Source organism: Ischnura elegans, chromosome 10 (assembly GCF_921293095.1).
Source record: "Ischnura elegans chromosome 10, ioIscEleg1.1, whole genome shotgun sequence".
In the NCBI taxonomy this organism is placed as follows: Eukaryota; Metazoa; Arthropoda; class Insecta; order Odonata; family Coenagrionidae; genus Ischnura; species Ischnura elegans.
The window spans coordinates 39,276,240-39,294,975 of record NC_060255.1 but is presented as its reverse complement, the minus strand read 5'-3'; the positions used below and the strand labels follow the sequence as shown (position 1 = coordinate 39,294,975).

Here is an 18,736-nt window from a genome sequence, read left to right as displayed (position 1 = left end):
GAAATTACTAGTGAGGAAGAAAGTGACCGAGAGGATGAAGAATCAGGTAAAGAATTTGTTTTTGGGAAAGACAAAACTACGAAGTGGGCTTTGCAAATACCAGTGGTGACTGTAAGGACTCGTCGTCATAATATTGTAAACCTGAATTCACGTGTGAAAGAAAGTGCTACAACCGCTAAGACTGTACTCGAGTGTTGGAGATGTTTTTTTACCGACAGTCTGCTTGCTATTATTTTGGAAAACACTAATAAATTCATTGAATCCCAAAAAGATCGTTACGATAGGGAAAGAGATTGTAAATTTACCGATTTGAGTGAACTGAAAGCTTTCTTTGGATTACTGTATATGGCAGGTTTCCTTAGAAATAGTAAGCTAAATACAAGTGATTTGTGGTCTACAGATGGAACTGGTGTTGAATTTTTTCGATTGGTGATGTCTCGTAAGCGCTTCCACTTTATTTTACAAAGCCTTCGGTTTGATGACAAAGCAACTAGAAGCGATAGGAAGCTATTAGATAAGCTTGCACCTGTTAGAGAGGTTTTTGATATATTTGTTCAAAATTGCCGTGAAAGTTATTCTTTGGGAGAATACGTAACTATTGATGAAATGCTATCAAAATTCAGAGGAAGATGTGCATTTAGGCAATACATCCCGAGTAAACCAGGAAAATATGGAATTAAGATATTTTCTCTAGCAGATTCTAAAACATTTTACACAGGGAACTTAGAAGTATACGTTGGGAAGCAGCCGGAAGGCCCATTTTACGTTAGTAACAGTGCCAATGATGTTGTAAAAAGGTTGGTTAGACCGATTGCTCACAGTGGTCGCAATATAACCGCCGATAATTGGTTTACCAGTTATGAGCTAGTTTTAGACCTACTCAAAGCTAACCTTACGTATGTAGGAACAGTAAGGAAGAATAAACGGCAGCTTCCACCCAGTTTTACATCCCCTGTCGGTCGAGAACCATTTACAACTCGTTTTGGATTTGATAGGCATTGCACATTGGTATCATACATACCAAAGCGACGAAAAAATGTAATTTTAATATCTTCAATGCATCATGATTCCACAATCGATGAAACAACAGGGAATTCGAATAAGCCAGAGATCGTGACATTTTACAATGCAACTAAATCTGGCGTTGATGTAGTTGATAAATTATGCGCGACTTACTCAGTAGCAAGAAACACCAAAAGGTGGCCGATGACTATATTTTATACCATGCTCAATGTGGCAGCAATAAATGCTCAGGTTATTTACCTTGTAAACAACAAAGAGAGTTCTCATGCAATTTTGAAAAGAAGGCATTTTATCAAAGTCCTTGCGCAAGAACTAACTAAAGAGCACCTGCAAAAACGTAGTCACGTGGTAAATTTACCGAGGGAATTGAGAAAAAGAACTTTAGCCATTAGTGAGAAAGACAAAGAAACTGAACATAATGAGTCAAGTACTTGCAGTTCCAAAAGTATTCGTAGGAAATCGGAGGAAAAAACGAAGGAGAAAAAAGAGAATTCTAGAAAGAGATGTTACATTTGCGACAGAAAAAAAAATCGAATGACAAAATATAGGTGCATTTCCTGTGATCATTATATATGTTTAGAGCATTCTGAATACGTTTGTATTGTTTGCAAGGATAAAAATATGTAATTGTTGCTGTGATGTGGTTTAATTGAGAGCAATGTATCAAAAATGTGCTTAGTTACTAAAAGATGGTTAAAATGTCTTAAATAAGTTAAAAACTATTGTATTTACAATGTTATAACTTGTAAAGGAGCAAATAAATAACATAAAAGTAGTGTGTTGCATTTAATTTTAATATTAACTATTATATTATAATGTACACTATTGGCGTCTAGCAGACGCCACGCGAGCATATTTGTCCCAAAATTTGACGCGAGTGCGGAAGGGTTAAAAAATTTTCAATGAATATTGGCAGATGGCCTCTAAATCCCCATTTGTGGAGCGTCAAGAGTATTTTCCGGCGCCAGACCCGGTCGTAAGCCTTCTCTAGATCAAAGAAAATAACAACAACGTGCTGACGAAGGACAAAGGCCTCCTGGATGTAGTTCTCTGTCCTGACAAGGTGGTCAACTGTCGATCGGCCGCGTCGGAAGCCACATTGGACAGTGGAAAGAAGGTTTCGACGCTCCAGCCACCAAACAAGTCGTCGGTTCACCATTCTTTCCATTACCTTACACAGACAACTGGTGAGGGATATTGGACGATAGTTGTTCGGATCAGATTTATCCTTGCCCTGTTTTAAAATTGGAATAACTATAGATTCGCGCCAGGACGGTGGGAAGCTTCTCTCTGCCCAAAGTTGATTGAAACATAAAAGAACTTCCAATAAAGCTCTCTCTGGAAGATTCCGGAGAAAGGCATTATGGATCTCATCCATCCCCGGAGACGTGTCGCGGGAAGCTGCGATTGCTGATTTTAGTTCCCAAAGGGAAAATGGGACATTGTAGTCCGCCAGTGTCCCCCTATCAGCGAAAGAAAGTGTGTGCAATTCGCAGCGTCTCTTCAAGGATAGGAAGGAGTCCTCATAATATGAGTTGCCGCTTATGTTAGCTAACAGCCGTCCGAATATCTCGCTGATGGCGGCCGATGAGGTTACGATGTTGTCATTGTTTTTAATGTATGTGACTCCATGCTGACGGTGGTCACCACAGATACTCCTCACCTTTTTCCACACCTGCGACACTGGTGTCCGGCAGTTTATCCCGGATACAAATGACATCCAGGAGTCTTTCTTCGCCTCTTTGACCACCTTTCGGGCTTTGGCTCGGAGACGGCGAAAGGAAGCCAAATTTATGGCTGTTGGGTATTTATTAAAAATTCTTAGCGCTCTCTTGCGTGCCTGAATAGCCTTGGCGCAATCGTCGTTCCACCATGGAACGGAAGGCTTCATACGGGCGTGTCCTGACCTTGGCACACTACTATTTGCACATTCGCCGATACTGTTTGTCAAAAATTCAATATTCTGGATACCACAGCGGCCTTCGTTAAATGTAAAATTGAATGATTCTTTAAAAAGAGCCCAGTCGGCTCTCCGGATACTCCAATTGCTAGGACGTAAAATATTGGGGTTAAAATATTCCTCTCTATTAATAGTAATGGGGAAGTGATCACTCCCACATAGATCGTCGTGAACATTCATTTGGAATTTGTCCATTAATGTGCTCGAAGTAAAACAAAGGTCAATAGTCGAATAATTGCCGTTAAAACTATTGAACCTAGTTTTCTTTCCGTCGTTTAATAAAACCAGGTTAGAGACTGTTAAAAACTGCGATAAAATGCGTCCTCTCTGATTGCACTGTGCCCTGGAGCTACCCCATAGTGTATCATGGGCATTAAAATCACCTACTATAATAAAGGGTTTTGACAGTTGGCAGATAAGGGAGTCTAAATAAAAAAGGGTCACCGGTGCCCCCTCTGGAAGGTATACGTTACATAGAGTCACCGACTGGGGGCCGTGCAGCGTTACCGCTACCGCCTGAAAAGGCGTGTTAAGCGCCACCCGGGAGACATGAAGGGTCTCCCTAGTGGCGATCATAACACCACCGTGTGCCCGTTGGCCACTTATGTCGTCATATCTAAAAACGTTAAAACCACTTAAAATACCCTTGTCCGTTGCTTTAAAATGTGTTTCTTGCAGGCAAATGCACATTGGATTGAAATCACGCAGTAAAATGGCCAGCTCCTCCTTGTGCCGATAAAAACCATTACAATTCCATTGTAAAATAAAAGCCATGATTAAAGATAAATAAAAAACTTGAACTGCGTGAGGTATGTTCAGCGCTTAAGTCTATTCTTCTTTGTCTTTTTCTTGGCTTGGAGGATCTCTGTCTCTGAGAGACTTTCGTCTTCCTCCATTGACTCTGGTTGGTTCAGTTTACCTTTTGTGAAGCCGGAGGTAGTTGGGGGTGGCGTAACCTCGCGCTTCTTTTGCGTTACGCCAGTGTTTTGATTGGTTGGGTTCCTTTTAGGGGAACCCACAGCGGTGGAATTATTTTTAGCAGCCGGTTTAGATGCCTTATCCGGTTTGGCAGGTTCTACAGTGTTATTATCATTCTTGGGGATAGAGTCGGTTTGTGTGCCAATTGAGGCCTTAGTGACCGTTGATTCGACAACCTTAGCAAAGGATTTCGAGAAGGTCGGGGCAGTTATTGATCTATACTTCTTCCTTGCGTCGAAATATGTAATTTTCTCTGTTGTTTTAATCTCCATTATTTTACGCTCTTCTAACATTTTTGGGCATTTGCGGGAATAAGCGGGGTGTGTGCCCTCGCAGTTCACACATTGCGGACCCTTGGGGCAGCTGGAGTCACCGTGTGAATCCTGGCCGCAGCGTGGGCAGGTGGCCTTGCCTTCGCATCGCGTTGCGATGTGACCGAAGCGCTGGCACTGGAAGCAGCGCATCGGGGCTGGTATGAATGGTCGCACGGGAACTGATTCATACCCTATGAACACCTTGTCGGGGAGCCGATCGCACGAAAACGTAAGCACTACGGATGTGGTATTTGTTACTTCTCCGTTCCGTTTTGTGGTTAGTCGACGAACATCGCTCACTCCCTGAGATGCCATCTCATGCTTTATTTCGTCGACTTCCACATACAAAAGATCGTAGTGACTAATTACGCCCCGACAAGTGTTTAGGGTTCGGTGGACCTCCACTGTCACTGGGATATCATTTAACAGCTTCATTTTAAGGATCTTCTCGCTTTGCGCCTTGTTCGATGTTTCAATTAATAGGGTCCCGTCGCGTAACTTCTTTGCAGACTTTATGTCTCCCGGTACTGCTGCAGATAACACTTTACGGATTAAGAAGGGGGACACTTTTTTCAGCGTTTCCCCTTCCTTCTGGCTTTTCATTACCAAGAACTTGTTGTTTTTCATTTCTCCCCCGCCCGTTTCCGGACGGGATCTTTTTGGAGGTGGAGATAAATTGTGATCCATAGACTAACCCTTTATTCATCCCCTGGGCTCCCCACCCACCACGGAGCCACACATTCGGGACGCCACACCGAGATCCGGTGTGGTCGCCAGGGCTACCCAAGGGATATAGGAACCTTCGATAGGAGGTCTCTTTCGGGTTAGAACCTCCAGCGCGGGGGCCCTCCGAACCCACACGCCTTCGGCCGCCCTACGGAGACCCCCATATCTCCAGCACTAACCCGTCCTGGCGTACGCTCGGAAGGAGCCGCCAAGCTCCCCAGCCGCCAGGAGCCGATTGACCGAGCTGGGCTCTTCTCGGCCGCCCGTTTTTCGGGGAATCCAGGGCCGAAGTGGGGTGTTGGACTCCAGCCCATACCGGGTTTCCGACGCCCAGCTGGGTGCCGGAGAACTCACCCACCAGGATCCCCTTCTCCCCCTTGTACGGGTCTCCACGCACGGCAAACACGTGGGTGAATCTGGACGCCAGATGTTTCGGCTACTCAGCACAGCAGAGTCACATGCTGTCTGGACGCTATCCTAGCGTACGAAGGGTTTTTTGACGAGGTTGTCTCCCCGGTGGGCTCGGGTCCGTGGGGGCGCGACTCCCCAAAGGAAGAGATTACTCTCTTCCCCCCGTGCGGGGGTGGATCTTGTCTTTCGGTTAAAAAGGTCTAAAAGTAGTGGGTGAGAAATAATGTTAAAACAGGGGTGGTTCGGCGCGGATAAAATTTTTGTGGCATAATTGCACATCAACGTCTCTCTGCGATTGACTAGGGGAGGCTCTCCTGCATCGGCGTAAATGCTCAAGACAGGGGAGGTCCTGAAGGCACCGGTTGCTAAACGCAGTCCCGTATTATGAACCGTCGAGAGCGGTTTCATGTAGGTCTCACGGGCGGATGAGTACACAATCGATCCGTAGTCTAGCCTTGAACGTACTAATGCTCGATACAGCATAAGCATTGAGGTACGATCCGCGCCCCATGTCGAATGTGACAGAAACCGTAAAATGTTCAGAACTTTGAAGCATTTGTCTCTTAGAGCTCGGAAATGTTCGCGCCAATTCAGGCGCCGGTCCAATGTCATACCCAGAAATCGGGCGTTCTCAACGTAAGGAAGCTCATTACCATTGAGATATAGGGACGGTGGGGCTTGTACACCCCGTCCTCGGTAAAAGTGAATGCATTTCGTTTTCTCAGTAGAGAAACGGAATCCATTCCTCTGAGACCAAACGGAGAGCTTATTCAGAGTCAGCTGGATCAGCCTAGAGGCATTCGTTAATTTTGATGACCTGCAGAAAATAGCGAGGTCATCAACAAACAAGGAGCCCACAACTGGGGAGCGGATACACTCGGTCACATCGTTTATCGCAATGGCAAATAGGGTCACGCTCAGTACGGACCCCTGGGGTACTCCATTTTCTCGTGGATATAAGGTAGATAGATATTCACCTATTCTAACTTTAAAAACTCGGGCATACAGAAAGTTTTTAATGAAAATAGGTAGATTTCCTTTAAACCCCCATTTATCAAGTGTCTTCAGAATTTTGTACCGCCAAACACGGTCATACGCTTTCTCTAAGTCGAAGAACACGCCAATTACGTTTTGCCGCAAGAGAAATGCTTCCTGAATGAAACTGTCAGTCCTGACGAGATGGTCGGAGGTTGACCTACCCCGTCGAAAGCCGCACTGGATATCCGAAAGAAGGTTCCGCCGCTCCAACCACCAAACGAGACGACGGTTGACCATTCTTTCCATCACCTTGCATACGCAGCTGGTGAGAGATATCGGTCTATAGTTGTTTGGGTCCGATCCATCTTTTCCTTGTTTAAGGATGGGTACGACTATGGACTCCCTCCAAGGGTCTGGAAAACTACCCTCTGACCAAATTTGGTTAAGGGATCGCAGCATATGGGGGAGTGCTTCTTTGGGAAGATTTCTTAGAAAAGCGTTATGCACCTTATCTATTCCTGGTGAGCCGTCACGGGATTCGAGGATGGCGGAGGTCAACTCCCACAGAGAAAAGGGGTCGTTGTAAACCTCGCCAGAGTCTCTCGGGTTAAAGGTAAGAGGTATAGTCTCATTCTGCTCTTTCAGTGTTCTAAATGGTTCGTCGTAGCTGCCGTTACGACTTGTCTCCGCAAGTCGACGTCCAAAGCACTCGCTTATTTCGGGAGGTGTCGTCAGAACTCGGTCAGTCTCCTTCAGGGATGAAATTGCAGGGTTGTGGTTAGAGCCAGAGATGCTTTTAATCTTCCTCCAGATGTTGGATATGGGAATCCTGTGGTTTATAGAACACACAAACTCCTCCCATGAAGCTTTCTTGGCCTCCTTAACCACTTGCCGAGCTTTCGCTCTGAGGCGCCGGAAGGCGGTGAGATTTGTCGCCGTAGGATATTTGCTAAAGATTCGGAGTGCCCTCTTTCGCACCTGTATAGCTTTTGCGCACTCCTCGTTCCACCAAGGAACTGTGGGCCTGTGAGATTTGCATTTAGAACGGGGTACGGTGGAATTTGCGGCTTCTAGAATGTTATCTGTGAGTACTTTTATGTTCCCCACACCATTCACATTGTCGTCGTGGTTAAAATAAAAATTTCTTTTAAAAAGAGACCAATTGGCCTTGCGGACAACCCAATTGCTTGGTTGAGTCGGACGGTGGATAAAACCGCCACCTTTAGTAATTAAAATAGGGTAGTGGTCGCTACCGCATAAATCTTTATGTACGGACCACTCAAGCCTACGCATTAGGCCACCTGTCGAAATACTTAAGTCGATACACGAGAAGGTACCGTTGAAGCTGTTGAATCGAGTTTTTTCACCGGTGTTTAGTAAAAACAAGTTAAGGTCATTGATAAAATTTGTGACTATGTGTCCCCTTTGATTGCACTGAGTTCTTGTGCTACCCCATAGGGTGTTGTGTGCGTTGAAGTCACCCATTAAAACATAGGGCCGAGGTAATTGACGAACGAGGGATTCTAAATTAACTCGACTCACAGGTGCACCTTCCGGCAGATATACGTTGCAGAGAGTAATTGCCTCGGGTGCGTGTACTGTCACTGCAATTGCCTGCAGCGGAGTGTCCAATTGCACTCGTGAGGTGTATAGGGCCTCCCGAATAGCAATTGCCACTCCACCCTGGGCTCGCTGACCACTGGTGTCGTCAAGTCTAAAAAATTTAAAACCTTTTAAAACGGTCTTGTCTGTCAGCTTAAAATGCGTCTCTTGCAGGCATATGCAGACGGGGTTATAGTCTCTAATTAAAACAACCAGCTCCTCCTTGTGCCTATAAAAACCATTCATATTCCATTGTAGAATAAAATACATGGTTTAAATTGTTAAAATAAATAAATAAATAGGTTAAAAACTGGAAATGTACATATGTACACAGTGAGCGGAGGATCAACGTTTTAACCGCTGTTTCCTCTGCTTTATCCTGGCCTGGAACACTTCTGTGTCCGAGACACAGAGGTCTTCTTCCATGGCATCATATTGTGCATCTTTAGAGGATGTGGGTGGGGGTGTTTTATCCCGCTTATTCCCAGCATCCTCAGAAGTAGATTTTGGGTTTTTCTTAGGGGAAACCGCCTTAGAATGACTTTTCCTGTCTGTGACTTTATTAATTTGCTTTTCTGTTTTTTTTTGTTCTCGTATGGGCATCTTCGTGCTCTCAATGCGAAAATCATTATAAGTCTGAGTAGAGATGGTACATGTAGTTTTTTTAGTGGTGGTTGCGACTATTTGCGAATACGATTTTGAAAATGTTGGGGCCATCTGTGACCGGTATTTCATTCGTGCCTCGGAATAGGGGATTCTTTCCAGGGTCTTTATTTCCATTATCCTCCTTTCATCTTTCATGACGGGACAATCTCGGGAGTACGATGGATGCGTGCCCTCGCAGTTGACGCAGAAAGGCTCCGATGAACATTTCTCACCGTCATGCTTGTCCATGCCACAGCGCGGGCAGGTGTTCTTGCCCTCACATCGCGGTGCGATGTGGCCGAATTTTTGGCATTGAAAGCAACGCATCGGGTTGGGAAAGAAAGGTCTCACAGGTACCGATTCATAGCCTAGGTAGACTTTGCTCGGGATTTTATCCAAACCGAACGTGAGGATTACCGAGGTAGTATTAATCACTTCACCGTTACGCTTCGTTGTAAGTCGTCGACAATCAATGACACCCTGGGAAGCCATCTCCTTCTTAATTTCGTCTGGTTCGACATATAGTAGGTCGTAGTGGCTGATCACACCCCTAGATGTATTTAGAGTACGGTGGATCTCGACATTGATTGGTATATCGTGCAACTTTTCTACTTTTAACAATTTTTCGGCTTGTACGTTATTGGCTGTTTCGATTAATAGGGAACCATCTCTAAGTTTCTTTACTGAGTTTGGCTCTCCTGGAATGATGGCTTGAAGTGCTTTTTTAATGAAGAAGGGAGAAACCTTTTTCAAATTTTCGCCGTCCTTGGAGCATTTCAATGACAGAAACCGTTTTGCTCTTTCGAATAACTGTTCTCCTCCGCCCGTGTCCGGGCGGGATCTCTTTGGTGGAGGAAGAATTTCAGACTCCATACTACGTTATATTTCATCCCCTGGGCTCCCCACCCACCACGGAGCCACACATTCGGGACGCCACACCGAATTTCGGTGTGGTCGCCAGGGCTACCCAAGGGACATAGGAACCTTCGAAAGGGGGTCTCTTTCGGGTTAGAACCTCCAGCGCGGGGGCCCTCCGAACCCACACGCCTTCAGCCGCCCTACGGAGACCCCCATATCTCCAGCACTAACCCGTCCTGGCGTACGCTCGGAAGGAGCCGCCAAGCTCCCCAGCCGCCAGGAGCCGATTGACCGAGCTGGGCTCTTCTCGGCCGCCCGTTTTGCGGGGAATCCAGGGCCGAAGTGGGGTGTTGAACTCCGGCCCATACCGGGTATCCGACGCCCAGCTGGGTGCCGGAGAGCTCACCCACCAGGATCCCCTTCTCCCCCACGTACGGGTCTCCACGCACGGCAAACACGTGGGTGATTCTGGACGCCAGATCTTACGGCTACTCAGAGCAGCAGAGTCACATGCTGTCTGGACACTATCCGAGCGAGCGACGGGGTTTTTTTACGAGCTTGTCTCCTCGGTGGGCTCGGGTCCGTGGGGGCGCGACTCCCCAAAGGAAGAGATAACTCTCCTCCCCCCGTGCGGGGCGCTCTGCTCGAGAATGACAATTAATCGTCTCGGCGGTATTAACTTTTTCTGTTGGAATTGCAACGGTATCCGACGCCGACAACAGGAATTCTTAAATTTTATTAACTCTGGCACTTTTGATGTGATCGCCCTTCAGGAGACGCATCTAATTCCCTCACAGCACATCCACATTCCTAATTTTAAACTCTATCGGCGTGATCGCTCCATCCATGGTGGTGGAGTGCTGATCGCAGTAAAATCCTCCATCAAACATAAAGCACTGCCTACGCATGCCTTTAGCACACTAGAAATCGCTGCCGGTGACTGGAATGCAAAGCATGTAGATTGTGATGTCAATGCACTAACCCGCGTGGGATAATTCTTAACAGTTTTGTCTCTGATGGCGGGTGTAATGTCGAGGTGCCGCTCACGGCGACACATGTTGATACCTTTGGCAACATGGATATTCTCGATCTCTGCGTGACAAAAAATATCCACCGAATTTCCACTCCCAAAGTAATTGACGATCTTTCAAGCGACCACTTTCCAATCCAAATGCATATTTGGTGTTCGCCGGAAGAGTCCTTTCCTTCGCCTTCAGCGAAAACGAATTGGCAATTTTTTGTCAATCATTCCAATGATTCATTTTCCCAAACTCAGCCACTCCTGATGCAATTGACGCGCATGTCGAGTTAATAACATCAAAACTCCATGACGCCCATGCCCTTGCTTCCCTTCCTTATTTCCGGCCACCGGCCGATCCAAATATCCTTCCTGACCATATCCTAGAACTGTCTTTCTACTTCTCCTTCACTAACACTGGAAAGGTTACACTGGTCCCTTTACACTTGTATCGTCATTTTCCCCTTCTTACGCACTTAGCGTAAATTCATCGCCGCCGAAGAGGTGGTATATATACTCACCGGAGGCTGGACCGATTTTGGGTATAAAAGCCCGTCACAATTGAGAGGATGGATGGATGCACTTCACATTCTGATTCTCATCCTTGCTCTTCATTGAATGATCTCCTCTGCTTACCCTGTTGAGATTCTCCATTGCTTGGTCACACCTTGGTGGACTTTGACGCGGCACGCCGCCAACGAGGGACTGAGCGCCAACGTGGGAACCTCATCGAGGGAGCCGCGGCAACCGGTGCCAACTGGCCCGGGCCGTCGAGGCCGCACCCGGCGTCTTCCGGACAACGGCCGGCAGTAGAGGACGATCAGGGCGTTGTCCTGCCGCGTCATCTGCGAAGGAGGCATCAATTACAACGGGCATCCGGACCTAAAGAGAACCATTTCCGGACTTCTTTGAAATTTTCACTCAGCGATCTCCACTCCCGGCGGTCGCTAAGAGGGCCATATTCGGACTTCATCACAGAGAACTACTCCCTTCCCGTCACCATCAGGGATCAACCGGGGGGCCGCGGCTGGCCGAGTTTGTTCCTAATTTCAAGCTCGGTCACTGCGGTTCTCACCCTCGGGTGTCGTCCCCTGTGCACGGTAACCATCCCCGGTCGCTCTCGGCCGCTACCCCGGACACTCTGAGCCGTTAGAATCGCTCATTGCACAGCCCGGGGGAAACGGCCGGGTCCCCACGCTAGGGAAATAGCCCCCTCCCACCTGCCCTTCCCTCATCGATAAGGCCGCTATGGCGGCCAAAACCGACGCCACGGACTCCCTCTCGGAGTCCGAGGCGCCGGGAGATCCTGTGACGGCAAAGCTGGTCGCTGAACTTGAGACCATCATCGCGAAACTCGCGGAACGATCTGAGAGGGCTGCTGGAGTCCTTAGCAGGGCCATTCCCCGTATTACGAAGTACTCCATCAAAGACGGGTCTTCCGCCAGCCGCCCTTCTTCCGACGTCGAAGACTCCACCCCGGTTGGCAAATCTCTCTCTGCCAGCCAGTCTACTGCTCAATGTAACAGCCTGAACGAATCTGCCCCTTCTCCTGTATATCTTAGGACAAAGAATGCAAACAAACCACGCAAAGTTCGGCTATTGAAAGCCAAAAAAAATTCTGAAGTCATTCCGATACCAATTTCCAATCAATATACCATCCTCTCTTCTGAGCCAACTCTTGACAACGATCCTTCAGATCCGAGTCCACCAACTAGTCAATCTGATCAACCTACCGCGCCAAGGCTCCCAAGGTACCTCCGATACGAGTTGCTGATACGGCGAAATGGCCGGAGATTCAATGGGGACAGATGCAGGGAGGTCAACACGAGAACACCTGAGGTTGCTTGGATGGTTCCAGTCAATGGGATGTTCAGTCTCTCATTAGATACCTGTCAGGTCAAATCATGACAAGAGTCTCTCCCCTGAGGGATCTTCTAGGCCACCTGGTGTCCAGGAGTAGCGGGGGTACCTTTGCACACCGCTGTACAGCACAAGGTTTTGTGTAGGGATGTGAGAACAACTCCCGTTCCCTAATATCTACCCACTATAACGTATCTACCAACACAGCTGAGAAGTATTCAAGGGGTTCCACTGATGTTGCACTGTTTTATCAAGAGGTCTTCCAGCACATATATTCCTGCTTTCGACTGACGAATCCTCTCAGGACACCGATCTATGTGCACCTGGACAGCAAGTGCTGCTTGTACCCGGTAGATGTGACACCATTCGTCGCCGAAGACAATTTTGGAGCTGATGCCCCTGCACCGCTGGAACCCTTGCGCATTCCCCCTGACCAGGAGGAATCAATTCGAGCAGAAGCCCTACGACGGAGTCGATCATGGAGCATGTGGGTCCAGCATGGAGCATATGGTCCACCTCCTTTTCAGGCTTGGCCAAATTGGACGACATTCCCGTCTTAATGAAGTTGATATTGTTGCAGGGTACACTATGATTGGCAGTTCGCTGTTCGAGAGAAAATTCTCCATCAGGAACTTTCCCCGATTTCAATAGAGCCAGCGACTTGGTCCAATCAGAAATTAAATCCATTAAGCCAATGCGTCATCAAAGCTCATTGCCACTTTAAATACGATATTTTAATGTTGCCGGTTGCCTAAATTGCTCGTCCCCCTTCACTTGTTCGCTCATGGTTCAAACCCTTGGACATAAATCCTGCAGGAAAAAAATCAGAGCACCTTTAGATCTCTTTTGCCCGCTGAGATTTCTTATTTTCTTGATGTGTTTTCCCCAGGGATAGATAAACACACTGGTCCAACTGCCAAAAGATACATTAAACCTGATTCAAAGAAAGCTTGCTCGAACCGTATGCCTTCCTCCCGAAAGTTGGAGCCAATTTGGACAGAATGATGACTATTGGTGTTTAAGTACCTGTGAATGTATCCGAATGGGCATCCCCAATTGTTTTGTGCAGAATGTCGGAGTGAGAATAACAGCATGTCTTGACTGACGCAGTCGTTGCGGAGGCGCACGCTAACACTTTAGCATTAACCTCCCTGTATGTCACGGTCATTTACAGCCAATTTCGTCCAGTCGCTGTTGGTCATTCGCCATTGGTGTATCGCGATGTATACCACGAGAGACGGTAATATAGAATAGAGAAAAACCGAGACGTGCATTATTATTCGTAAAGGTCATGGGCCCAGGGAACGCGACACGGAAGCGAAGAGAGATAAATAATTACGAAAGTGCTGTTTGGCCGCTGGTACCGCACGACGAGAAGAGGTAAAGATGGCGGAAGAAAGGGAGTTCGTAAGAGGGATTGACTATTCGAGGATGATGCAACACCCTAGGAAGCCAAAGTCCATTTACGAGGTTGCAGGTTGTGTTGAAATGGCTCGATAGAAAGCAACGACAGCAAGTAACTTAATTGCAGCTTTAAAAACGGAATATATCATATGATAGACACATCTTTACAGAGTATCTTGTTCCCGCAGATTCTTTTTATCTTTTTTGCACATTTAAGTCTTGTTTCTACTTTTTATATTGCTTGTTTGTCCTCTAATGTATGTATTTTAACCTGGCCACTAGAAAATAGCAACACTGCTATAGGTGGTTCTTTATATTTAAAAGAAAAAAAGAGGCAAATTCCATGCCTAGTGAATACTGAGTGTAGCAACAGCCCTAGTTTTTGAGCACCAGGAGCGGGATACTGATGGTAACCTACGACTGCATTCCTCCTTACAAACTCCACTAACAAGTTGTAACCAGGCAACAGCCCCTTGCCAGAGTCCTAAAGATATTCGAAGTTCTCCTTAAGCTGGTGAACTGAAACTTTCAAGGAAATGGAGAAAAAGAAGTCCTGCAACGCCAGGCAAAGATGCCATGGAAGCAGAAAAAATTATAACTAGAACCAATCCTAAAAATTGACTTTTTGTAGAAGACTAATTCATATAATGGTTTGAGTGATGAAATTGACTATGCAATATGTTTTGAGCACTATATAGAAGTTGCTCCCCCTAGATTTCATGAACTTTAAACAGTACCACGGGAAGGAGACTGTCTTAATTTCTTCAAAAGTGCTAGAAAGGGTGAGTAGTCTTTTTACACTTTACCTTACCAAGGAAAGGAGAATAGAATGAGACCAGAGCCTAACTTACGGTAACATGTAATGGAAATGCTCTTTGTCCCGTATTTTGGCTCGAATCAGAACGTGACCCGCGATAATTTCTTTACGACCTTGAAATTAGCACTGAATTTAAAAACAGGGGTCTAACACTCATGAGAACACTCAGAAAATACAAGCCCCACGTACCATATTATTTTTTTACCAATTCGTTCTCGACGGGAAATTTCTTTCCTGTTTGGGTGCACGAAGTCTTATTAGTTTCGTATGTCTCCGACAGAGAAAAAATCTGTAACACTGCTGTCATCAATGAATCATGATAGTAGCATTAGCGATGAAAGTCACGACAAACCAGATATCGCGCTGCATTATGAAACAGAAGGAGATACAGATTTGATGGACCAAATGACATTCATTTACGTGCCAAAGAAAAGCCAATCGGTGGGTATTTGCCTTCTACATTTTAAATATAAGTGGTATTGCTGGCTCAATTTTATTCACAACTTTGTACTCGAACTGGAATGAAAAGAATCTAGGCTTTCCTCCCAAATTCAAGTGATAAGTGCGGAAAATGAAGTTTTGAGTGCTAAACTTCATCAGAGGGAAAGTTGTAATACTTGCAATGCAATAAGCAAGAGCATTGCGGCGACAGTGGAAGCGGGGAAGGGAGCAGAAACACCGGAAGTTGGGAAGGGCCCCTCCCTAACTAAGGAAGAGAATAGGAGACATCCGGAATAAGTGGTGGAGGCATTGGAATTAATTAAAAATATAAAGGTGAAATCCAAGGACGGTGGATGGATCACAAAAAGAGTGAAGTGTTTAAATGGGTGGCAAATCTCAGTACCAGATGTCATGGGCTTAAGGCAAAGATTCCTCGATTCAGGTGAGAATTCATTTTTAATGACCCGTAGGCCCAATCAAGACCCACTTGAGAACTTTTTTGGGGATATCAGGAAACGGTGGAAATTGTGACCATCCATCTATCTGCCACAGCCTTACTTTCTGCGTATAAAAAGCTTCTGTTGACCTTATTAAGGGATCAGTTAGATAATGGCAATTGTTTAACTGACATAAGATTATTTTTAGCAAGTGTTGGCAGTATCTCAAGTTACACCTCTAGGAGCACAGCTACACCAAGTAAAATCCCAATTTTGCATGTCGAGACGCATGATTATCGGCACAAACTGCTACAACAAAATGCTGAAGTGTATATATCTGGCTATTTAATAAGGAAATACCTTTAGAAGTCTTCTTGTGGGTCATGCATCCGTTACTCAATTGAGAGAAACGCGATGGTTGACCCTTCTACGATGTTTCGCCGAAATAAATCTCTTGCAGAGGATTCTTTTAGAGGGTTATTGATGCCCAGTAAATGCTTTGTAGATTTCATTTTTAAAATGAATGCCATATGTCGTGCACCCGCTGGCGGCGAGAATCCGAAGCACGGAATTTTCGCGCCGAAAGTTGACGCAAGGTTTTCCACTTTTCCCCTACCCCTGACCCGGAGGAGCGCGCCCATTGGCCCCCGCTCGGGCCAGGGTGGGAATATAAGGCAGGATCAGAGACCCTGACAAGAGTGCGGATTGTTTAATACCAGCCTATAGCGAATTGAAGTGATGTTTATTTACACATCTGCCTACAGTGATTTCTTCAAACATTTTCATGCAGTTATTTAAGTGATGGACAGTGAATTAAAAAAACTTAAAAATTAAACCGGCATAACAGTGAATTGTAGTGATGCTTGTTTAAATATTAGCCAACAGTGCCTTGAACTGATATGTTAGTTCTATCATGATACGTAGTCATGTCCCCTCTGCATATCCCTACTCTCTGGTGACAGAAAAACTCCTCTTACTCTGTGGACTCCTATCACCTGGAATCAAGGAACAGGAATAGGATTTCAGCCTCCATTAGGAAGCCAAAGATGTATTTAGGAATCCCCAGAGAATGGTATCCTATTCTAGAGAGACTTGAACTTCCAAAAAGGAACATCTTCCTAGCGTAAACGAAGATTAAATTAAATGATTCATTTGAGAGATTAGGGAATCAATTTGGTAAATCCAAATCATGAGCTTCAATGGTATTTCAAAAAACAATTTTTCCTCAAGCACACGATTTTAAGTTTAAGATATTAGACTCTGCAATATCCAGTATCAGTTAGGGGGTCCAAATAAAGTGAACTCTAGTTTTATCAATATTATCTACTTCAGGATAACTGAACGATTTACTCTAATACAATGAGAGAAACATGATTATTAAAATGCTACTGATATGGTAATAAAATTATTCTAGAAAGCAAATTTATGCATACGCAGGTAAGTGTATATAGTAGTGATCGGCGACAATCTCAGTTCGCATATTAGCGTTAACGTTCTTAAACTTTGTGAAGATAACAATATCCAGTTTATCTGCCTACCCCCGAATTCCTCACATTTGACACAGCCACTTGATTTGGCTTACTTTAGGCCTCTCAAAATGAAATGGAAACAAGTTCTTGCAGAGTGGAAACAATCAGACAGTGGCAAAGCTGCATCCACACTATCAAAGGACATTTTTCCAAGATTGCTGAAAAAGGCTTTGGACATCATAGAGCCAAAGGTACGGAATAATCTTATCGCTGGATTTAAAAAGGCTGGAATCCACCCGATAAACAAGGAAGAGATCATCAAGCAATTGCCATCAAACAATGCGACTGTTAACCTTGATTTAATAGGAGAAACATTTATTCAGCACCTTAAGGAAAAAAGACAAGAAGTTGTTCAGCCGCGCGCAACAAAACGGCGAAAACTAGAAGTCCCTGCAGGAAAAAGTATTTCTTCATATGACCTTCTTCAGTACCAACAGATGAAAACAGCAGGTGATCCAAGAGCCAGTTCAAACTTCCCCGCTGAAAATACTGAAGATGCAAGGGAGAGCAATGAAGAATTGAATAAATCTGTAGAAGAGGGAAAATTTGTCATTGTTCATTGGAATGGACTACGATATCCAGGTTTGGTGCTCTCTGTGACAGAGGAGGGAGCAATGGTGGATTGTATGGCGCCGACCAAAAAACTTTGGAAGTGGCCGAAAGAAAAAGACTTGTTATTTTATAAGTGGAATGATATTGAAAAAGTTATTCAACCACCAAAGCTTGTAAAAAGAGGGTTTTTTAAGGTTGATTCATTTTAAAATGATAAATCATTTTTTTTCTAAACATGTCTTTTGCCTTATATATGTATAATATATATGTTTAAATTTAAAAAATACGATTATTTTCATTCAAAAACATGTGTTTTTAAATATCCAAGTCCTTCTTTGTCCCTAGCCTTTTAACATGTCTTTCCTAATGAAAACATATCTTGGGCCAAAGTTACCCTATCCTTAGGGTAACATTGGCCCAAAATTAAAAAAATATTTACATAAATAATAAAAAATATTTTAGCCAAAAAGTGTGCGTCAGCTAAAATATAAGATGTTATAGTAGTATAAAAAGGTTGCCATAACTTAAATTTAGTAAAAACTATCTTCAAAAGGAGAAATATATATGAAATTGATGAAAAGTGGGCCAAAGTATCCCACGTTTACGGTACTGACTTCTGTAGAAAAATGTCACCAAAAAGAACTCTAAACCTTACAAGCCATAACATGGAATGTAAGCTTTAAATCACTGAGATCTGTCATGTATGTCTAATATGTTCTTATTTCATGCGCAGTTACATCTATATTGACGATTACTATGGAATATTCGTAGCCTGGCAAGAACTGAAAGCTAAAATATGTATCACAGTCTGCTATTATTTATGTCTTTAATTCATGTGCTGTTTTTCCTCTAACTTTACAATTTCTATGCTACTTTTGTAACCAAACAGAAATAAAACTATTATATTATTATTACTGAGATTCCCCTTTTTTATGGAGCCTCTCAACCTGAGCCCTCTATGTTGAAATCAGTGTATGTTCGCGGTAGTATACCAGAGGAAAGTAACTTTTTGAAGAAGGTAAATTGCAATATATTTAAACTTTAGTGACAAGTTCGTATTTGCTTACTGTATAAAATTGAGTAGAACATTACTACACTAATTTCTCTCCTCTAAAAAGTAACTATGGCTAACACGTATGCTTGCCTAAATGTTTGACATTTTTGCAGACCTGTCCCAAAACTC

The 18,736-nt window shown here is 44.6% G+C and overlaps 1 protein-coding gene across 1 annotated transcript; it reads left to right on the top strand.

Moving 5' to 3' along the window:
- The first annotated feature begins 364 nt into the window (after positions 1 to 364).
- Positions 365 to 10,281, top strand: LOC124166420 (piggyBac transposable element-derived protein 4-like). The gene is made up of 2 exons (XM_046543952.1): positions 365 to 1,454; positions 10,269 to 10,281. Exons 1-2 carry the CDS (start codon positions 433 to 435, stop codon positions 10,279 to 10,281), a joined length of 1,035 nt encoding a protein of 344 aa, XP_046399908.1. The 5' UTR covers positions 365 to 432.
- The last annotated feature ends 8,455 nt before the right edge of the window (positions 10,282 to 18,736 follow it).